The sequence below is a fragment of the Trichechus manatus genome, unplaced genomic scaffold (assembly GCF_000243295.1).
Source record: "Trichechus manatus latirostris isolate Lorelei unplaced genomic scaffold, TriManLat1.0 scaffold00049, whole genome shotgun sequence".
Classification (NCBI taxonomy): domain Eukaryota; kingdom Metazoa; phylum Chordata; class Mammalia; order Sirenia; family Trichechidae; genus Trichechus; species Trichechus manatus.
This window is the reverse complement of record NW_004443985.1, coordinates 6,018,722-6,033,372: the sequence shown is the minus strand read 5'-3', so window position 1 is coordinate 6,033,372 and position 14,651 is coordinate 6,018,722. Positions and strand designations below refer to the sequence as shown.

The 14,651-nt window shown below is 38.3% G+C and overlaps 1 protein-coding gene across 6 annotated transcripts in view; it reads right to left on the bottom strand.

Moving 5' to 3' along the window:
* CLASP2 (cytoplasmic linker associated protein 2) overlaps window positions 1-14,651 on the bottom strand; it is a 182,173-nt gene that overhangs the window by 54,962 nt on the left and 112,560 nt on the right. For 3 of the 6 annotated variants that reach the window (XM_023732234.1, XM_023732237.1, XM_023732238.1), the window contains exons 19-21: window positions 11,333-11,434; window positions 4,789-4,959; window positions 3,254-3,361 (exon numbers count right to left, since the gene is read on the bottom strand). In XM_023732234.1, the coding sequence (XP_023588002.1) occupies window positions 3,254-3,361; window positions 4,789-4,959; window positions 11,333-11,434 (381 nt within the window). Of the gene's footprint in view, window positions 1-3,253; window positions 3,362-4,788; window positions 4,960-11,153; window positions 11,181-11,332; window positions 11,435-14,651 lie in introns of all 6 variants that reach the window. The other 3 variants (XM_023732233.1, XM_023732235.1, XM_023732236.1) reach the window with 3 other exon arrangements.

The window sequence follows — 14,651 nt, the reverse complement described above, 5'->3', positions numbered from 1 at the left end:
TATTCAAATGGAAGGAAATGTCCGAGTACAAGAGTGAGACAAAAAAAAAAAAAAAAAAAAAAAAACGTAGCTGGAAGAAAAAAAAAAAACCACTATGGTAACTAGTAACTAATAATAATCTTATCTCCTTGATCCTGACACCAAATGAGGCAATTGTTACTACTCCATTTTACAGATGGAGAAACTAAAGCCTAGAAAGGTTAATTAATTTGATCAAAGCCATACGACTACTGACTGCTACAGCTCAGCATCGGTACTCTTCCAGGTGTTTGCTCTTCAACAGTGCACATACCGTCTTCAAGTTGCTCCAAAGATAACGTACCCCATTCACGTTAACACAGACATTGTACATAATGGTCACAGAAAATAAATTCTGCATTTAGTAGATTAAATATTGAAGGACATTTAATCATAAAAGTATGTAAGTAATTCACCCCCCCCCCCAAAAAAAAACCTAGAAATCTGTGATGTGTGTCCTCTATATTTTGCTCTAGGACCAAAATTTAATATATTTTGCATTTTAGATTTAAAATTCTCATTTGCATAAAAACAAAGTTGATTTTTCTCTTAATACAGAAACAAAAAAATAATACTCTTTAACGAAATATATTACTTTTATTTTAGAAGTTACTCTTCCTCAGATACTTAAATCAGAATGGTTACAATCCTTTTACAGCATAAGTGACTCCTTTGCCACAGGACAAACTTCAATGAGCAGGAAAATGATCGAAAGATTGAGAGAAAGAAGGATTAAACCGAGTGAATGCTACATCAAATGTTTAATCAGTCCCTGAAGGGCAACTGGTGTCTTTAGTAAAATATAACAGTATCTAGTTAGTTTTAATTTTAACAGAAATAACATCTACAATGGTGAGAAAAGAATTGAACCAATACGGAACCGCCTAGTGGATGAAAATCTCCGGAAACCTTCACGGTATCAATAGCTATCTGTGGCTGAAGGTAACAGGAAAGAGGCACCGTTCGTGTGCTTGTGATGAGGTAAGCCTTTCTGCAAATCTTGGTTCCGCAAATAAATGGAAATTGAAGTGGAAGTCCCAGAGAAGCTCAGCGTTGCTCAGTTCTGATGCTCTGGGGTCCTCACACTGCCTAATGCCACTGTTGTAACTACGACTGTATGGACGACAAGCTACGGGATTCATCTGCTGAAAGGCAACATTCAAGGACGTCCCCAGATGCACAAATAAAGCAAGGAGAGCAGAATGCAGGCATAGGTAGCAGAAAATGGGAACGGAGAGGACAACTGAATCTCAGAGATGCTACTCTTCAAACCTGTGAATCCAAAAGAGCTAATCTACTACCTTTGCTACCCAGTCCACATGTAAACAAAAGAGCTACAGAATCAATTCTTCTGAAGTTATGTGATTAAAAGGTTTAATCATCTTCAGCCCAAATTGGACATTACACTCGAATCAGGAAAATTGCTTCCTCTAATAACACAATTAAGTAATTTAAATTGCCAAATGGAGGCTTTGAGATGGATCTAGAAAACTAATGGCTAGATGACACATCTCTTAAGAAATAAGTATATTAATGTCTACTTTTTATTGGTATTTGCTTATAATTTTCTCTAATTTCTGACTACTATATGGGCTTAAAAGGGAAAAGAAACACATTTTGGTTTGTTCTTGACATCTCACATTTTCCACTAACGCTGTAGTATTAGCATTATACAAATGTAGCTCTTACGCCATTCCGACAGCCCTGAGATCCGGTGAGGTCCGTGCCGCTAACATACACAACCACTGCTGGGCAAAGCGAGTCTGTAGGAGGAGGAGGTACAGGAGCAGCAGCGGCGGTGGTGGCGGCAGTGGTACCCACGATGCCAACCACGACAACAATGCCAGGCGTGCTCTGAGGGACTGTTCACGTAGTCCCTCATTTACAGAGTCTTCAAAACAATTCTACAAAGCAGGGCCTGTTATTATCTTCATTTCATAGCTGGGGAAACCCGGGCACTGAAAGGTTACAGAGTTGGGGTATGAACTAAAAAATATCTTGGGCAAAGTGTCTACCATATATGGCCTTAGTGATGCAGAAGGGGTCTTTTTACCTTCGCACCTTCCCACTGAGGAGAGGCAAAGAGGGAAAAGAGAGACTGGAGCACAAACTACAAGGTCTGAGTACAGCACTGTCTGTGTCCTTAGCTTAATGGGGTTTTCTAGGTCAGGACAGGACAGCCAGGTACATAACTGAACTAAATGGAGCAGAGAACAAGAAGTTAATTACTAGAAATTCTAGACTAACACATCTTTCCGGGGAAGGAAGAGTGCCAGTGATTCCCCTCCTTTTGAGACTTCCCAAGAAAGCTTGTTATTCTGACGCGTGGCAATCACGGGAATCTGAGAGAGGCGTTGGTTACGTCAGAGACAAGGAGCAGAACTACGTACTACGAAAGCGCCCCAGGGTCTGAAGGGCAACTAAGCATTACAGCGAACTCGTTTTTGTAGAACTAAATGAAAAAATCTGGAATGGCTACAGATAAGTGCATGTAAACCAAGTTATTAGTTAAAATGCTGAAAGATCACGCAGACGTTCTAAAATCTCAATGTAAAAATTCTGCCTCTCAGTTATTCTAAAAGTACTAACAATTTAAAAAATATATACATCAGTTAATATTTTTATAATTGAAGTAAATACAATATTATAATCAAGTTTACAGTGCAATCTCTCTTATCAAGGACAAACAAGTTTTACAGCAGCGATGTGACATGAGCTAATATGTGGGGAACGACAATGCAATACTATAAAAATGCGAACCCCCCTCAATAAGTTGTCATGTACTGTTTTCTAGCACTGTTTCTAATAACCTAAATTAAGGGATCTAAGACAGAATGTCAATACTTCTGCTGAAAAGAACAAAAAGTGTTTATCAAATTAAATCGTTCTTATTCCTTGAGATTAAATTTTAAAATATTATCTTTAAATTTTGTAGGCTTATCTGTTAAGAAAAATCTTGAATTCAATATTCTGCAGTTTAAGTCTGTGTAACATTTCCTTGATTATGAAGTCGACGTGTTTATAAAGTGACTAGCTTGCTCACTGAAAACAAATATGTGTCAAAGGAATTTCCAAACATGCAATTCCCTTATTTTTCATCAAACAAACAAAACCAGAGAAGAGACAGAGGCAAAGACACAGCCAAGAGGAAAGCTAAACCCCGAGCCTGTTGAGATGACCAGACACTGACAGGACGGGGGAAAGCGATGTGCCTCACACCTGCCCAAGTACTCACCGAGGGGCTGAAAAGAGCGAACAGGACTTGTGTCCCTGCTGCTCTCCCGACTAGCTTCCCGGCTGCACCCCTGACTCACACTTGGTCGAGGAATACGGCTGCTTCGAGCTGGCATGAAGCAACGGCAGCAGAGACAGGGAGAAAAGAGAAGACACAGGTTGCATTTTCTGACATGTGGGCTTTATTCAAAACTGGTCAATAATTTAAACCAAGGTTGAAAGTAAGTTACTGTGGACAAGGCATTGCGACAATACAGTTAAATTTCTTGAATGTGGTCCTCTGGTTTGCATGAAATTAGAAGGGTAAAATAATATTTTATTTAAAAAAATTTTAAAATAGGAGAGTTAAAATATTGAACCACATAGTAAAATTCATTTTTTTTTCAATGTTGATTAAACTTTATCACGCTTTTGGTATTGTAGGTCCAAATCTTTTTATTTTTCCAAATCTTTATTTTAATAGAAAGAAACATCTTTCCATATAAAATACGAACTCAAAGTACAAAACCCATCCTTAAGCTTTCAGTTCAAGATAAAGAGGGTGAAATGAGCTAATACGTCCCTTTCCTGAGTTCTCACAAATAAAAACACACAAACACAAGCACAAAAAGAAATAAACAAGTAACAGAAAATCTACAGGCAAAGAAGGACTAAAAACAGAGTAGACGCTTTAAAATAATGTCTGGAAAATGTACAGAGGCAGATTCAGCCTAGATAAAAACTTTACAGGCTCTGGGGTCAGATATAACAAACATCAGGAGTGCATAAGCAAAAAGCGCTATTGTGGAAAAGACATCAGTTCGAAGTCTGCAGGCCTAGGAGAAGTCTGTGCCACCCACTAAATAAAGACATTCTCAGACAAGAAAGGTCTAAAAAGTGCAACTCCCACACACAGTCTCAGGAATTTATTTGAGAATGTGCATGAGCAAAACAAGGGAGTAGATCAAGAACAAAAGACAGAGGATCCAGGAAAAAAGAGAGGGAGGAAGGAAGGAAGATTGGTTCTGGGTCCATGAGGGCAATGTTGATCGATCCACCTCTGCATCAGTCAATCCTGAAGGCTGCATTACCTCCAAGCTTTTCAGTTAAAAGAGGCAATAAATCCCCTTTCACTGTTTAACCTGGCTTCAACTGCAATTTCTGTTATCTGAAATTGAGAATATCCTAACCAATATACAGAGGGAAAAAAAATTTATTAGTATTTGAACAGGGTTGATCTACAATATAAATGTCAAATACAAGTGGCTAACATATACACATTTAAATGTACGTGTATGTATATATATATGACAAATATATTGTGAATTACATAATGATTCTGTGCTTTAAAATGCTAGCTATATTTTTAAAGCTCCCTATGAACATACTTTCAAGATAGACATACCTAATTCATATCATCACCCCTATTTTAATCAATTCCCCTTGAATCTGTGTTTTCCTCTAACAGTGCCTATCTGTATCCCAAAGCCTTCGATATGACCGAAGTCTGAAACAGAAAAGAAACACAAAGTTCCAGTCACAGGCAGGAAGTCTTACCCACTGACAGCCTCGACGGACTAGCCTCTCTGCTGCAGCCCTGGCTCCGTGGAATCTTGCTTCTCTTCTGCGCCGAGGCGGAATTGACCAGGACCCTTTGAACACCGGAACTCACAGTGGAGAGGACAGTTGTGGTCAGGACTCTTCCTGGGGACCCAGACCGGCTGCCAGCTGAACACCAAACACACACACGATTAAGATTAACTCACTGCGAGAAGGATGGAAATCAGAGAGACGTGTCCAAAAAAAACTGACAGAATGGCAGGTTCTAAGTTCAAAGGAAATGGACCGAGGCAGATTTATATATAATCATAACCTGGAAAAAAACGGTGTACAGTGAAATCTGTGAGAGCCGGAACTGGACAGGACCGCCTTGTTTTTCCAGGTCTCACAACTTTTCCGCCTTGACGAGGTGCAGTCTTACGGCTTTTCCATCACTGTCTATCAGGGGAACATATTTGAGTTTCTCTTCTCTGATAGGTTTCCGCCTTACACAAGTTCAGGCTTTCACAGGTTTTGTTGTACTGTATTCACAAGGACCGTTAATAAGTCACCTAAATTCTATTTTCAGTTTTGAGGGTTATAAGATACTAAGCTTAATAAGGACAACATTATTACAATTTTCAGAACACAAATAGTAAAAAAAGATTTCCAAAGCAACCACTCATCTGGCCATACACTGCATACAGCTAAAATGTTCTATATGAAAAAGCTATCTATTTAAAAGGGAAAAAATGAATAATTCTATTACTGCTACAATCGCTGTTAAGAACATAATAATGATAATTTGCTTCATGCTAAACAGTTTGCCTGCAGCCTCTAAATGGCTTTAATAAAGTTAACCTATCTTACTACTACATATATTTTTTAATTTTTATATAATTTAATTTTAAATGTTAACAAAATTGGGCCAGCTGAAAAAGAAACTTGAGGGGATTACAGCTGCCTTCAAATAGCAAAGTCAGGATACAGAGGCACTGAGCGTAGACCAGGACTAAAGGGCAGATGCCAAAGAAGTCAGGCCCCTTTTGAACTAGGTCTGGAAGGCAGAGATGTGGTCAGGTAGACAGAGAGGGGCCACCAGTTGCCGTTGAGTTAATTCCAACTCATGGCAACCCCTTGTGTGTCAGAGTAGAACTGTGCTCCACAGGGTTTTCAATGGCTGATTTTTGTGAAGTAGACTGCCAGGACTTTCTCCCGAGGCACCTCTAGGTGGACTCGAACCTCCAACCTCTTGGTTAGCAGCCCAACGCGCTAACCATTTGCACAATGCAGGGACTCCTTAAAGAGGCGAAGCTGGACAAAATCTTCTCAGAGCTCAAGATGTGGAGTAAAAAAAAAGTTAAGAAACACATGTTTTTAAACCGGAAGTGTACTGGTTACCTTTTCAGGATGGGCTCCCTGTCAATCAAAGCGTTTGAGGTCTGCACTGAATGGGAAAATAAACTAAACAATTCCAGGATACAATCTAACACTAGATGCTGAATGGTAACTTCATAGGGAAAAAAAAACAAAATTAAACTTGCACTTCAATGAATCTCCATGAAAGCTGCCCTTTCCCTTCATGCCACACCGCTTCTCCTAAGCTGTAGGGCGTCCACTGCTCACCTGGTATAGTCTGACCCAGCCCTGCTTCACTGCCACAGAGCGAGACCAAAGACTCAAATGCCAACAGGAAAAACCGAGGATATCAGTGAGGGAGCAGTGCTGAGCACGGGCAGGCAGTGGTGAGGGGACCGTGACCTGGAGGGGACTGTCTGCCCCTTCCGCTGAGAGAGGGGGCTTTTTAGTTCCTGCTGGTTTGCCCTGAGGTAACACCAGCCAGGTCTTGGAATTTTTAAAAAACGGAAGCTCTGAAATGTCCTGAGTTTCATCATGCTGTGCAGGCCAAGCAGCACACGAATGGAGGCTGGCTGGACGCAGGCTGCTGGTCCGTGACTCCTGCGACACTTTTCTCGATGTGACTGGCTGAGCACAATTTATACTCATGTTTAATTCCTAAACGTTAGCAGCACACAAAACGAAAACTTATCTTCCACGAGTTATGGCAATATTATAAAACAAAGCAATGTTTCTGTGAAAATTAACAATTCATATCTGAGTAGAAGGAATTCTAAATTATCAGAGGGAAGTTATTCAAGTCTAGTGTTAAATGATGGCTCCTTTGGATGTTTCATGATATTTCAGGTGAAGAATCGCTGAACAGGTTTTTTCTCTTATAACCTTACGGATACTCGTAAGGCACCCATTTTCTCCATGCAGCATCTAAACTAGACATACACACCAAAACATCCAAACACTCAACATGCCACAAACTCACAATGCAAGAGGAGCTGAGGGAATATCTTATGGGCAAACCCGAACAATGTAGAAAGTAAAAATAATGAACTGAGCACATACAATACGGTACTGTTACAACCAATGTAAATATGGGGGGTAGGGATGGTGGGAGAGAGCAGAGAATTCTGTGAAATGTGGGTCTATTCAGCAGACAGGAAACGTACATCACAGAAGCAGAGTCACTGCTGCATCTAGTTGAGATTTATTGAATTTATCAAAATTATGCAAACTCATTTGACAGACATTTAAATTTGTTCATGCCCTCTCTTAGAGAAAAAAATGGCCTATTCATTCTGCTTTAATCATTACCGTCTCTTCAAGACTCCCTGGCCCCCACCAACAGTGTGACAATTCCAGTGCCTCGCATGCATTTTGGAATCATATATTTATATTCAGAAGAAAATATCAAGGCTCTTTCTCCAGCAGACAACCACCAAGGGTGGAAAACAGTGCTGATTCCTTCTTCCAGGGAAACCAAAGAGTTGATGAAAAAGGGCCTGCAGTACCTAGGGAATAGCATGCTACTAGAAGATACTCTTGTTCGCGAAATCTGAAACCAGATGACTCATTTCTCTTCCTCTCGTTAAAGTTTTCAAATTTCATACATTTTACGAGATACTTTCAAAGCATTACTAAAGTTCCTTTCCTTCTAGATGTTTATACCCATAGAGTTAACTTGGAGAATTTAAATAATCCATAAAATAAAAACAGGCCAAAGAAAAATTGTAACTGATAATTTCTGCCTCAATATGGCTACAAAATGATAGAATAGTACATGTTAAGAATTTCTGCTGAATAGAACCCATTCTTAATAATGAAAATAGGTGATCAAACAACAGATGCACACATAAAGTCTGCGGATTCTTACCACCAATGGTATTAGCAGATTGTGATCCTGAACAAGTGCAAAGGCAGAATTAGGGTAAGGGTTATAATCCACGAAGAGGGAAGGAGCAGATTTAAGATGGATTGCAAATGGAAATAAGAAAGCTTTAGTCAATTCTCAGAAAAAGCCCTACAGCAAAAAAAGCAAGTTTAAAAAAAAACCCTGAACCACAGATGTCTGTGATAAAAGCAGTATATTTAGTAGTTTTTGTAGCGATAAATTGAAATCAGACATTCGTGTACAAAGCAGATGAAATGAAGCTGCAGAAGTAAATGTAAATTCTTCAGCTTTTCTACTATAGATAGTCCAAAATCCAAATAATTATATGTTTATGCTTTTATTATTTAAACATTTAATTTAAAGCTGTAGATTAGGAAGAACTACAGTATCTTACAGCTGAAGAAAAATTACATTAAAAAGCTACGAATTTTATCTTTTTGAAGACAAAGACAGAAAAACACAGGGTTGGGGGACAAAGTATAGGACAAGCTGTGCAATCATTTACACACAACTAGTCACTGATACCAGAAAAGACACACTCGTTATGTAAATATAAATCTCGAAGTCTCTCCTGGGTCTGCTTTTATTTATTTTGGTTAGCCATCAGAACATACCTGCTTTGATCCAAGAGATTTTTTTCCTAAGTGGTAATATAAAAATTTGGAAACACCATGCAACCCTAATGAATTACTTTACAACAAAGTGAAGATGGAAATCACAGTAATATTTCTGTGCAAATATGTTGTAAAGAAACTGGCATCAAATTTCATAAGGTCACAATACCTTTCTCAAAGACTTTAGAATGGAACATACAGTCATTCAGATAAATAAACAAGCATACTGACAAATAAAAGCACTCTGATAGGATTTAAAACCTAAGAGATTTCATAGTGACAAAGTCTTCTCATCTTAAAGGCCTACAAGGTCGAAAAGTCCAGTCACTATGTTCACACTTCAGGAGAGGATGTGAAGTCTCATGGATTGGGTTTCAAGGTGAAAAACCATACAAACGTGGTTATCGTAAATCGTATAAACGTATGGCTTATTATATTACCATAGAATACTTTTTTACTGAATTCATCTGTAGTTATAATGTACCTAAAAGGGAGGCTCTTAAGTAATACACTGAACCCACTGCTGACTCACAGCGACACCGCAGGACAGAGTACAACCGCCCCACGGTGTGTCCAAAGTTGTAAATCTACAGAAGCACACTGCCACGTCCTTCTCCCAGGGAGCAGGGGGTGGGTTTGATCTGCCAACCTTTTGGTTAGCAGCCAAGCGCTTCAACCACTCTGCCACCAGAGCTCCTCTTCATTATGTACTAAAAAACCATACAAAAAGCACTTTGAATACTTTGCCCTCGGTTCGATCTTACTATTATTTTAGAAGAGAACAAAGTAAAAAACCTCACATACAATTTACTTTTATCCTTAAGACAATGAACATGAACACTTTCGTGATTCCTATTTTTATTTTTCTTTACGGTGTAAATTTCCTAACTTCTTCATTATTTATTTCCGTTTCCTGGATGCCATAAGGATAACTAGGTAGAGAAGGACATAACAGAAACAGAAAATTCAATTTACATACGATTAAGAATAACGAGGAAATTCTATCAGCTACCACATGTGGCGCTTATCCTAGGCCAGGCACTGTTTCAAGTTTATTATATATACTACGTCAGTTAATCCTCACAACAACCCTATGAGGCAGAAGGCATTTCGCAGATGAGCAGACAGAAATACAGAGTTTAAATAACCTTGAAGAGCCAGGGTTCAGACCTGACAGCATGGCTCCAGAATCCATGATCTAAATCAGTACTTCTCAAACTTTACTGAGATACAAATCATCTGATGATCTTGTTAAAAAGCAGATTATGATTCAGTAGATCTGGCGGGGGGGGGGGGCCATGGAATTCTGCCTTTCTAACAAGCTCCCAGGTGAGGTGATGTTGCTGATCTGCGGACCACATGTGGAAGAGTAGCTGCAAGGCTCTCAATTACTACACCCTACTGCTACAGATTAAGCGACTCTGAAAATTACTGTAAAATACACAAGGTCAGGGCACAATGCAGTGTGATCTACTCCTCATTAGGTCGGCAGAAAAGCCCTTGGCTAGAGGACATGTGCCATTCTTCCTATCTGCAAATAAACCCTTAATCTGCAAATCAAGTTTACTGAGCGTTCCGCTTCTGGTACCAGACCCTTGCTGACCGCTCCCCTGGCTAATCTGCCCTTGGAAAGAAGAGGAGACTCTGTGAGGCAGGACTTGTGCAATCACCATCCTGCCCGCCGAGCCCCAGCTCTTTTCACTGTTCTCAAGTTAAGAGGATCAGAGATTTGGGAATCAGGTAAAAGAACAGACGAACAGGGCACCCACAGTCTGATAAGTCACCTCAACAGTGGAAGACGTTACATCCATTTCTTTCCAAAATAGCCAAGTATGTAGAATAACCCTTCACAATTATTTCCCTAGAAAAATTTCCTGCTTTTAGAGATAAGTGTTCATGAAAATCTCTTGGTAAAGAAGGAATGGGAACAAATGTTTTTAAATTAATGTAATAAATATATGTTACTATCCTGGAACATGTAGAGATGGATTTTACCTAAACCTCAAAATTGTGCTTTTTAATAACTGTGCTTATGAGGAAGTCAGCTTCCAATGAAACAGTAAAAACAGAAATCTTAACTTTAACAGGGAATACAAGAGAACTGGTCATTTCAATCTGTGTTTCCTCACTATGAATCAGTATATATCTGCCAAAAATGCTAATCAAAAATAAGGTATTTTAATACATTTTGGGGAGAGTAAGAAGATACCATATATCTGTCCTTGAACGGCATTAATTAGATGCAGCCAGATTTTGATGCTAATATATGACAATTACTTTGCCTGTAAAAAGCACAATTTTTTACATTTGCAAGTTTCTGAGTAGACTGTGGAAACCTTAAGGCTGAGGATATGTGCTATTTAACATATCTCCATGCAAAAGTTTGTACAGCAGATGAAGTTTCTTTTTCCTAAGTGGCAGATATCAATGATGCAGCCTTAATAACACATCCAAGACAAGACAACACCCACTCAAAAAAATTCCAAGACATGCACAACAACTGACCCAAAACATTGAAAAAATACCTTCGTTTCTGTCAGGTGATGACGAACCTAAAGTACAGAACAAGAACTCAGTATGTGGCTCGTCTTTTGTGAAATCAGCTCTCTCTATCCACTGGACAATCGCCCAGTACAGTCATATACAGGCAACACGCATACCCTACCATACAGACCAACGCAGAGGACTGATAAATGATACATACGCTGTGACTGAGACACCATTTTTGTTCGACTTCTTCCTCTGGAATCTGTCTTGGCACTTCCCATGCCAGCAAGTGGTGCTGAAAGCTTTGCTCTCACCCGGCCTGAGGAATAAAATATTTCCATCATTAAAGACATTTTTCTATAATAATATTTAGTAATGAGGAAAAAAAATCACTGTATTTTCTAATTGGGTGTGCTTTTCAAGCATGTGTTAAATTCTGTAAGAAGGTAAACATCATTTACAGGTTATATTGCTCTTAAAATGTTTAAATCCGTACTAGTTTTTACATGTTGTATCATAAGCTTACTTTCCTTTAAGGGTAAGAATATAGTCTAAAGGATTTCCATTCTTAGTTTGACATTAGTAGTCAGGTAAAGTGGAGTTGTAATTAAAATAATTACCATAGACAGGCCACTTGTTACTTAATTGGTAGTTCCAATTCGAAAATCTCATTTTCCATAAAGTTTAGCTTATTCTCAAATCCAGCCTACAGCTTTAAATATAAGCTTATTCTTAGAAGCAAAATCTTAAACCTTTTGCCTGAAAATGTGCTTCTAAATGGACTGCAGGAAGAGCTCTTACCAGGTACTATATTTCCTCTTTTATCCTGTGTCAACCACCAGATTACGAGAGATGTATATGGACACGTCTACTGCTCTCTTCCCCCAACCAACCAATTTCACTTATAAAATGATTTGAGGAAATATGTGTCATGTAAGAGTTGGCACTTTTCTCGATACATTCCCTTCTCTACCTCCCCATTCCATTCCTTGCTCCTCTACCACCGTCCCACCCTCCTCCACCAAAACCAGGCCACAAAATTCTTATCCTATTTCTAGAGCTCTTGAACCAAAAGAGATAATGCTTATCAGAGTTCTTGAGTAATCTGTCATTAAAGAAAACAAAACAAATTCTAAAAAACCCCAAAACAAACAAGTAACAATAGAATATAGTATCACTAGCAGGTCCATAAAGAAGCCCTGGTGGCATAGCGGTTAAATGCTCGGTTGCTAGCCGAAAGGTTGGCTGCTAACCGAACCCACCAGCTGCTCATCAGGGGAAAGATGTGGCAGTCTGCTTCCATAAAGATTACGGCCTTGGAAACCCCATGGGACAGTTCTACTCTGTTCTATAGGGTCGCTATGAGTCGGAATCAAGTTGATGGGAACAGGTTTAGCAGGTACCAAGAGCTCGGCTGCTAACCAAAAGGTCGGCAGTTCAAATTCACCAGCCGCTCCTTGGAAACCCTACGGGGCAGTTCTACTCTGTCCTCTAGGGTCACTATGAGTTAGAACTGACTTGATGGCACCTAACAACAACAACATGGATTCTAGGAGCCCTGGTGGCACAGTGGTTAAAGGATCAGCTGCTAACCAAAAGGTCAGCAGTTCGAATCTACCAGTCACTCCTTGGAAACCCTATGGGGCAGTTCTACTCTGTCCTATAGGGTTGCTATGAGTTAGAATCAACTCAACGAGAACAGGTTTTATGGTATTCTAAAGCAACAGTCTCAACTGCTATCAAATCCGGACCATTTGGTTGCTATCAAATCCAAACATGATCACAGAACAGAGCTCAGAGCCATTTCAGTTAAAAGGTACAATTTATAGCATGTACACAACATAGCCTAATACAGCTATATTAAGTAGGAACAAACATAATAGAAGAGTACGGAGAACTTACAAAATTAAGAAATGTGTGATGGAAGATAAAAGAGTAATAAGAACTAGGAACAAAAGAGAAGCAAACCCAGAAGTATAGCTGGTAGAGTCCCAGCATTCCACCAACTTCTTCAAGTCTCCTAACGAGCCCACAGTTCAGGCCTCTTGCCCTTTTACAGTCTATTTACAGTAGGACCCAATGTTCTCCTGACTAAGAGGGAAAACAGAAAGACCAAGTTGTTATTTCTAAAATGGAGAATTTACCCACATTCTATATAACAAAGAAATTTGGATGTGACAAGTATTTTTGATATTAAAATTCCTAAATTACAATGCCACAGTGTCACAAATCGTGTTTTTAATAGAGTACTTCAATTTAAAATTTGAAATATGAAAATATTTCACATGTATCAGAGTAAGAATTAGACCAAAAAAAGTAATCTGTTTGGTTTTACATTCAAAGAAAATGTTATCCATGTAAAATTCAGAGGAAAAAAAGCAGTGCTTCAAGTCAGAGGCTTTTGTAAGACAGCCTCAGGCAGGATACCTATAAAGATTGAATTTTTCTACAAATTCAAAAGCAAGAAATAATTATTTTGAAAAGTATACTGACTCAGTAAAAAATGGTCTTATGTTGTAGTCACTTTTTTATAATTCCAAATTCAAATAAAATGTCATTCCCCAGTTACTGATTCAAAAATAAGACACATTTAAAAGCTGACTAAATAGATGTTTTTAAACTCTAATGAGATGATTATAAAACAATGGTGCATGCTCCCCTAAAGTATAAATGAATTGGTGTAAATTAAAAAATAAAACCACAAAAACAAAAAGAAAGGCATTAATGTCACTACAGAAAAAATGAAATTACATACTAATTTTATAGTAGATCTTATTAAATATGTTAAGCAATTATGTTTTTTAAGCATGTGATGATCCAAGATGTAAAAAGCAAAATGAGAGGGTGAAAAATTAAAAAAAAAAAAAAAAATCCACACATATAACACAAACATAAAACGTAGAAGCTACCACAGCTTGCAAATTATATACATTTGCAAAGAAATTAGCCTATTTTAGTTTTAACATTTAATTCCTACTAGTGAAAATATTAATGTAGAGATATTTGTGTTACTAGCAAAATGTATAACTCTTACCATCTTCAGATGCTGTTCCTAAATAAGAGAAATAAAACAATAATATTTCAACAAATTCTGCCAATGTTGATGTTATAAGACCTACCTCAAGACCCCACCCAAGACTAAAATGAAAGGATGAAAACAAAAAATATCTTTAGTTTTACAGCCTTAATTTAACTTTAAAAAGGTTCATTTTAAGGACATTTCAAGTAACTTAATCTCACATAAACACACACACACACATACCCACGAGTTAACACAAGATAACTGAAAATGGTAAAATTCTATAGTGAACACTTTTATCCGCTGTACTTCATTATTAAAATTTGAAATGGTGAAGAAAACTAGAGAAATTAATCACTCAAGAAAGATGCAACTCTATAATTACTCTTCTTTGCAAATGAAGATGTGTTAGACCTTTCCAGAGCAGGAATACATTCCCTGCATTTTCAAAAGGTGGACCAAAGAAGAGCTAGAAAAGCTAATTGACAGGCATGGGAAACAAATCTATGACCTAGGC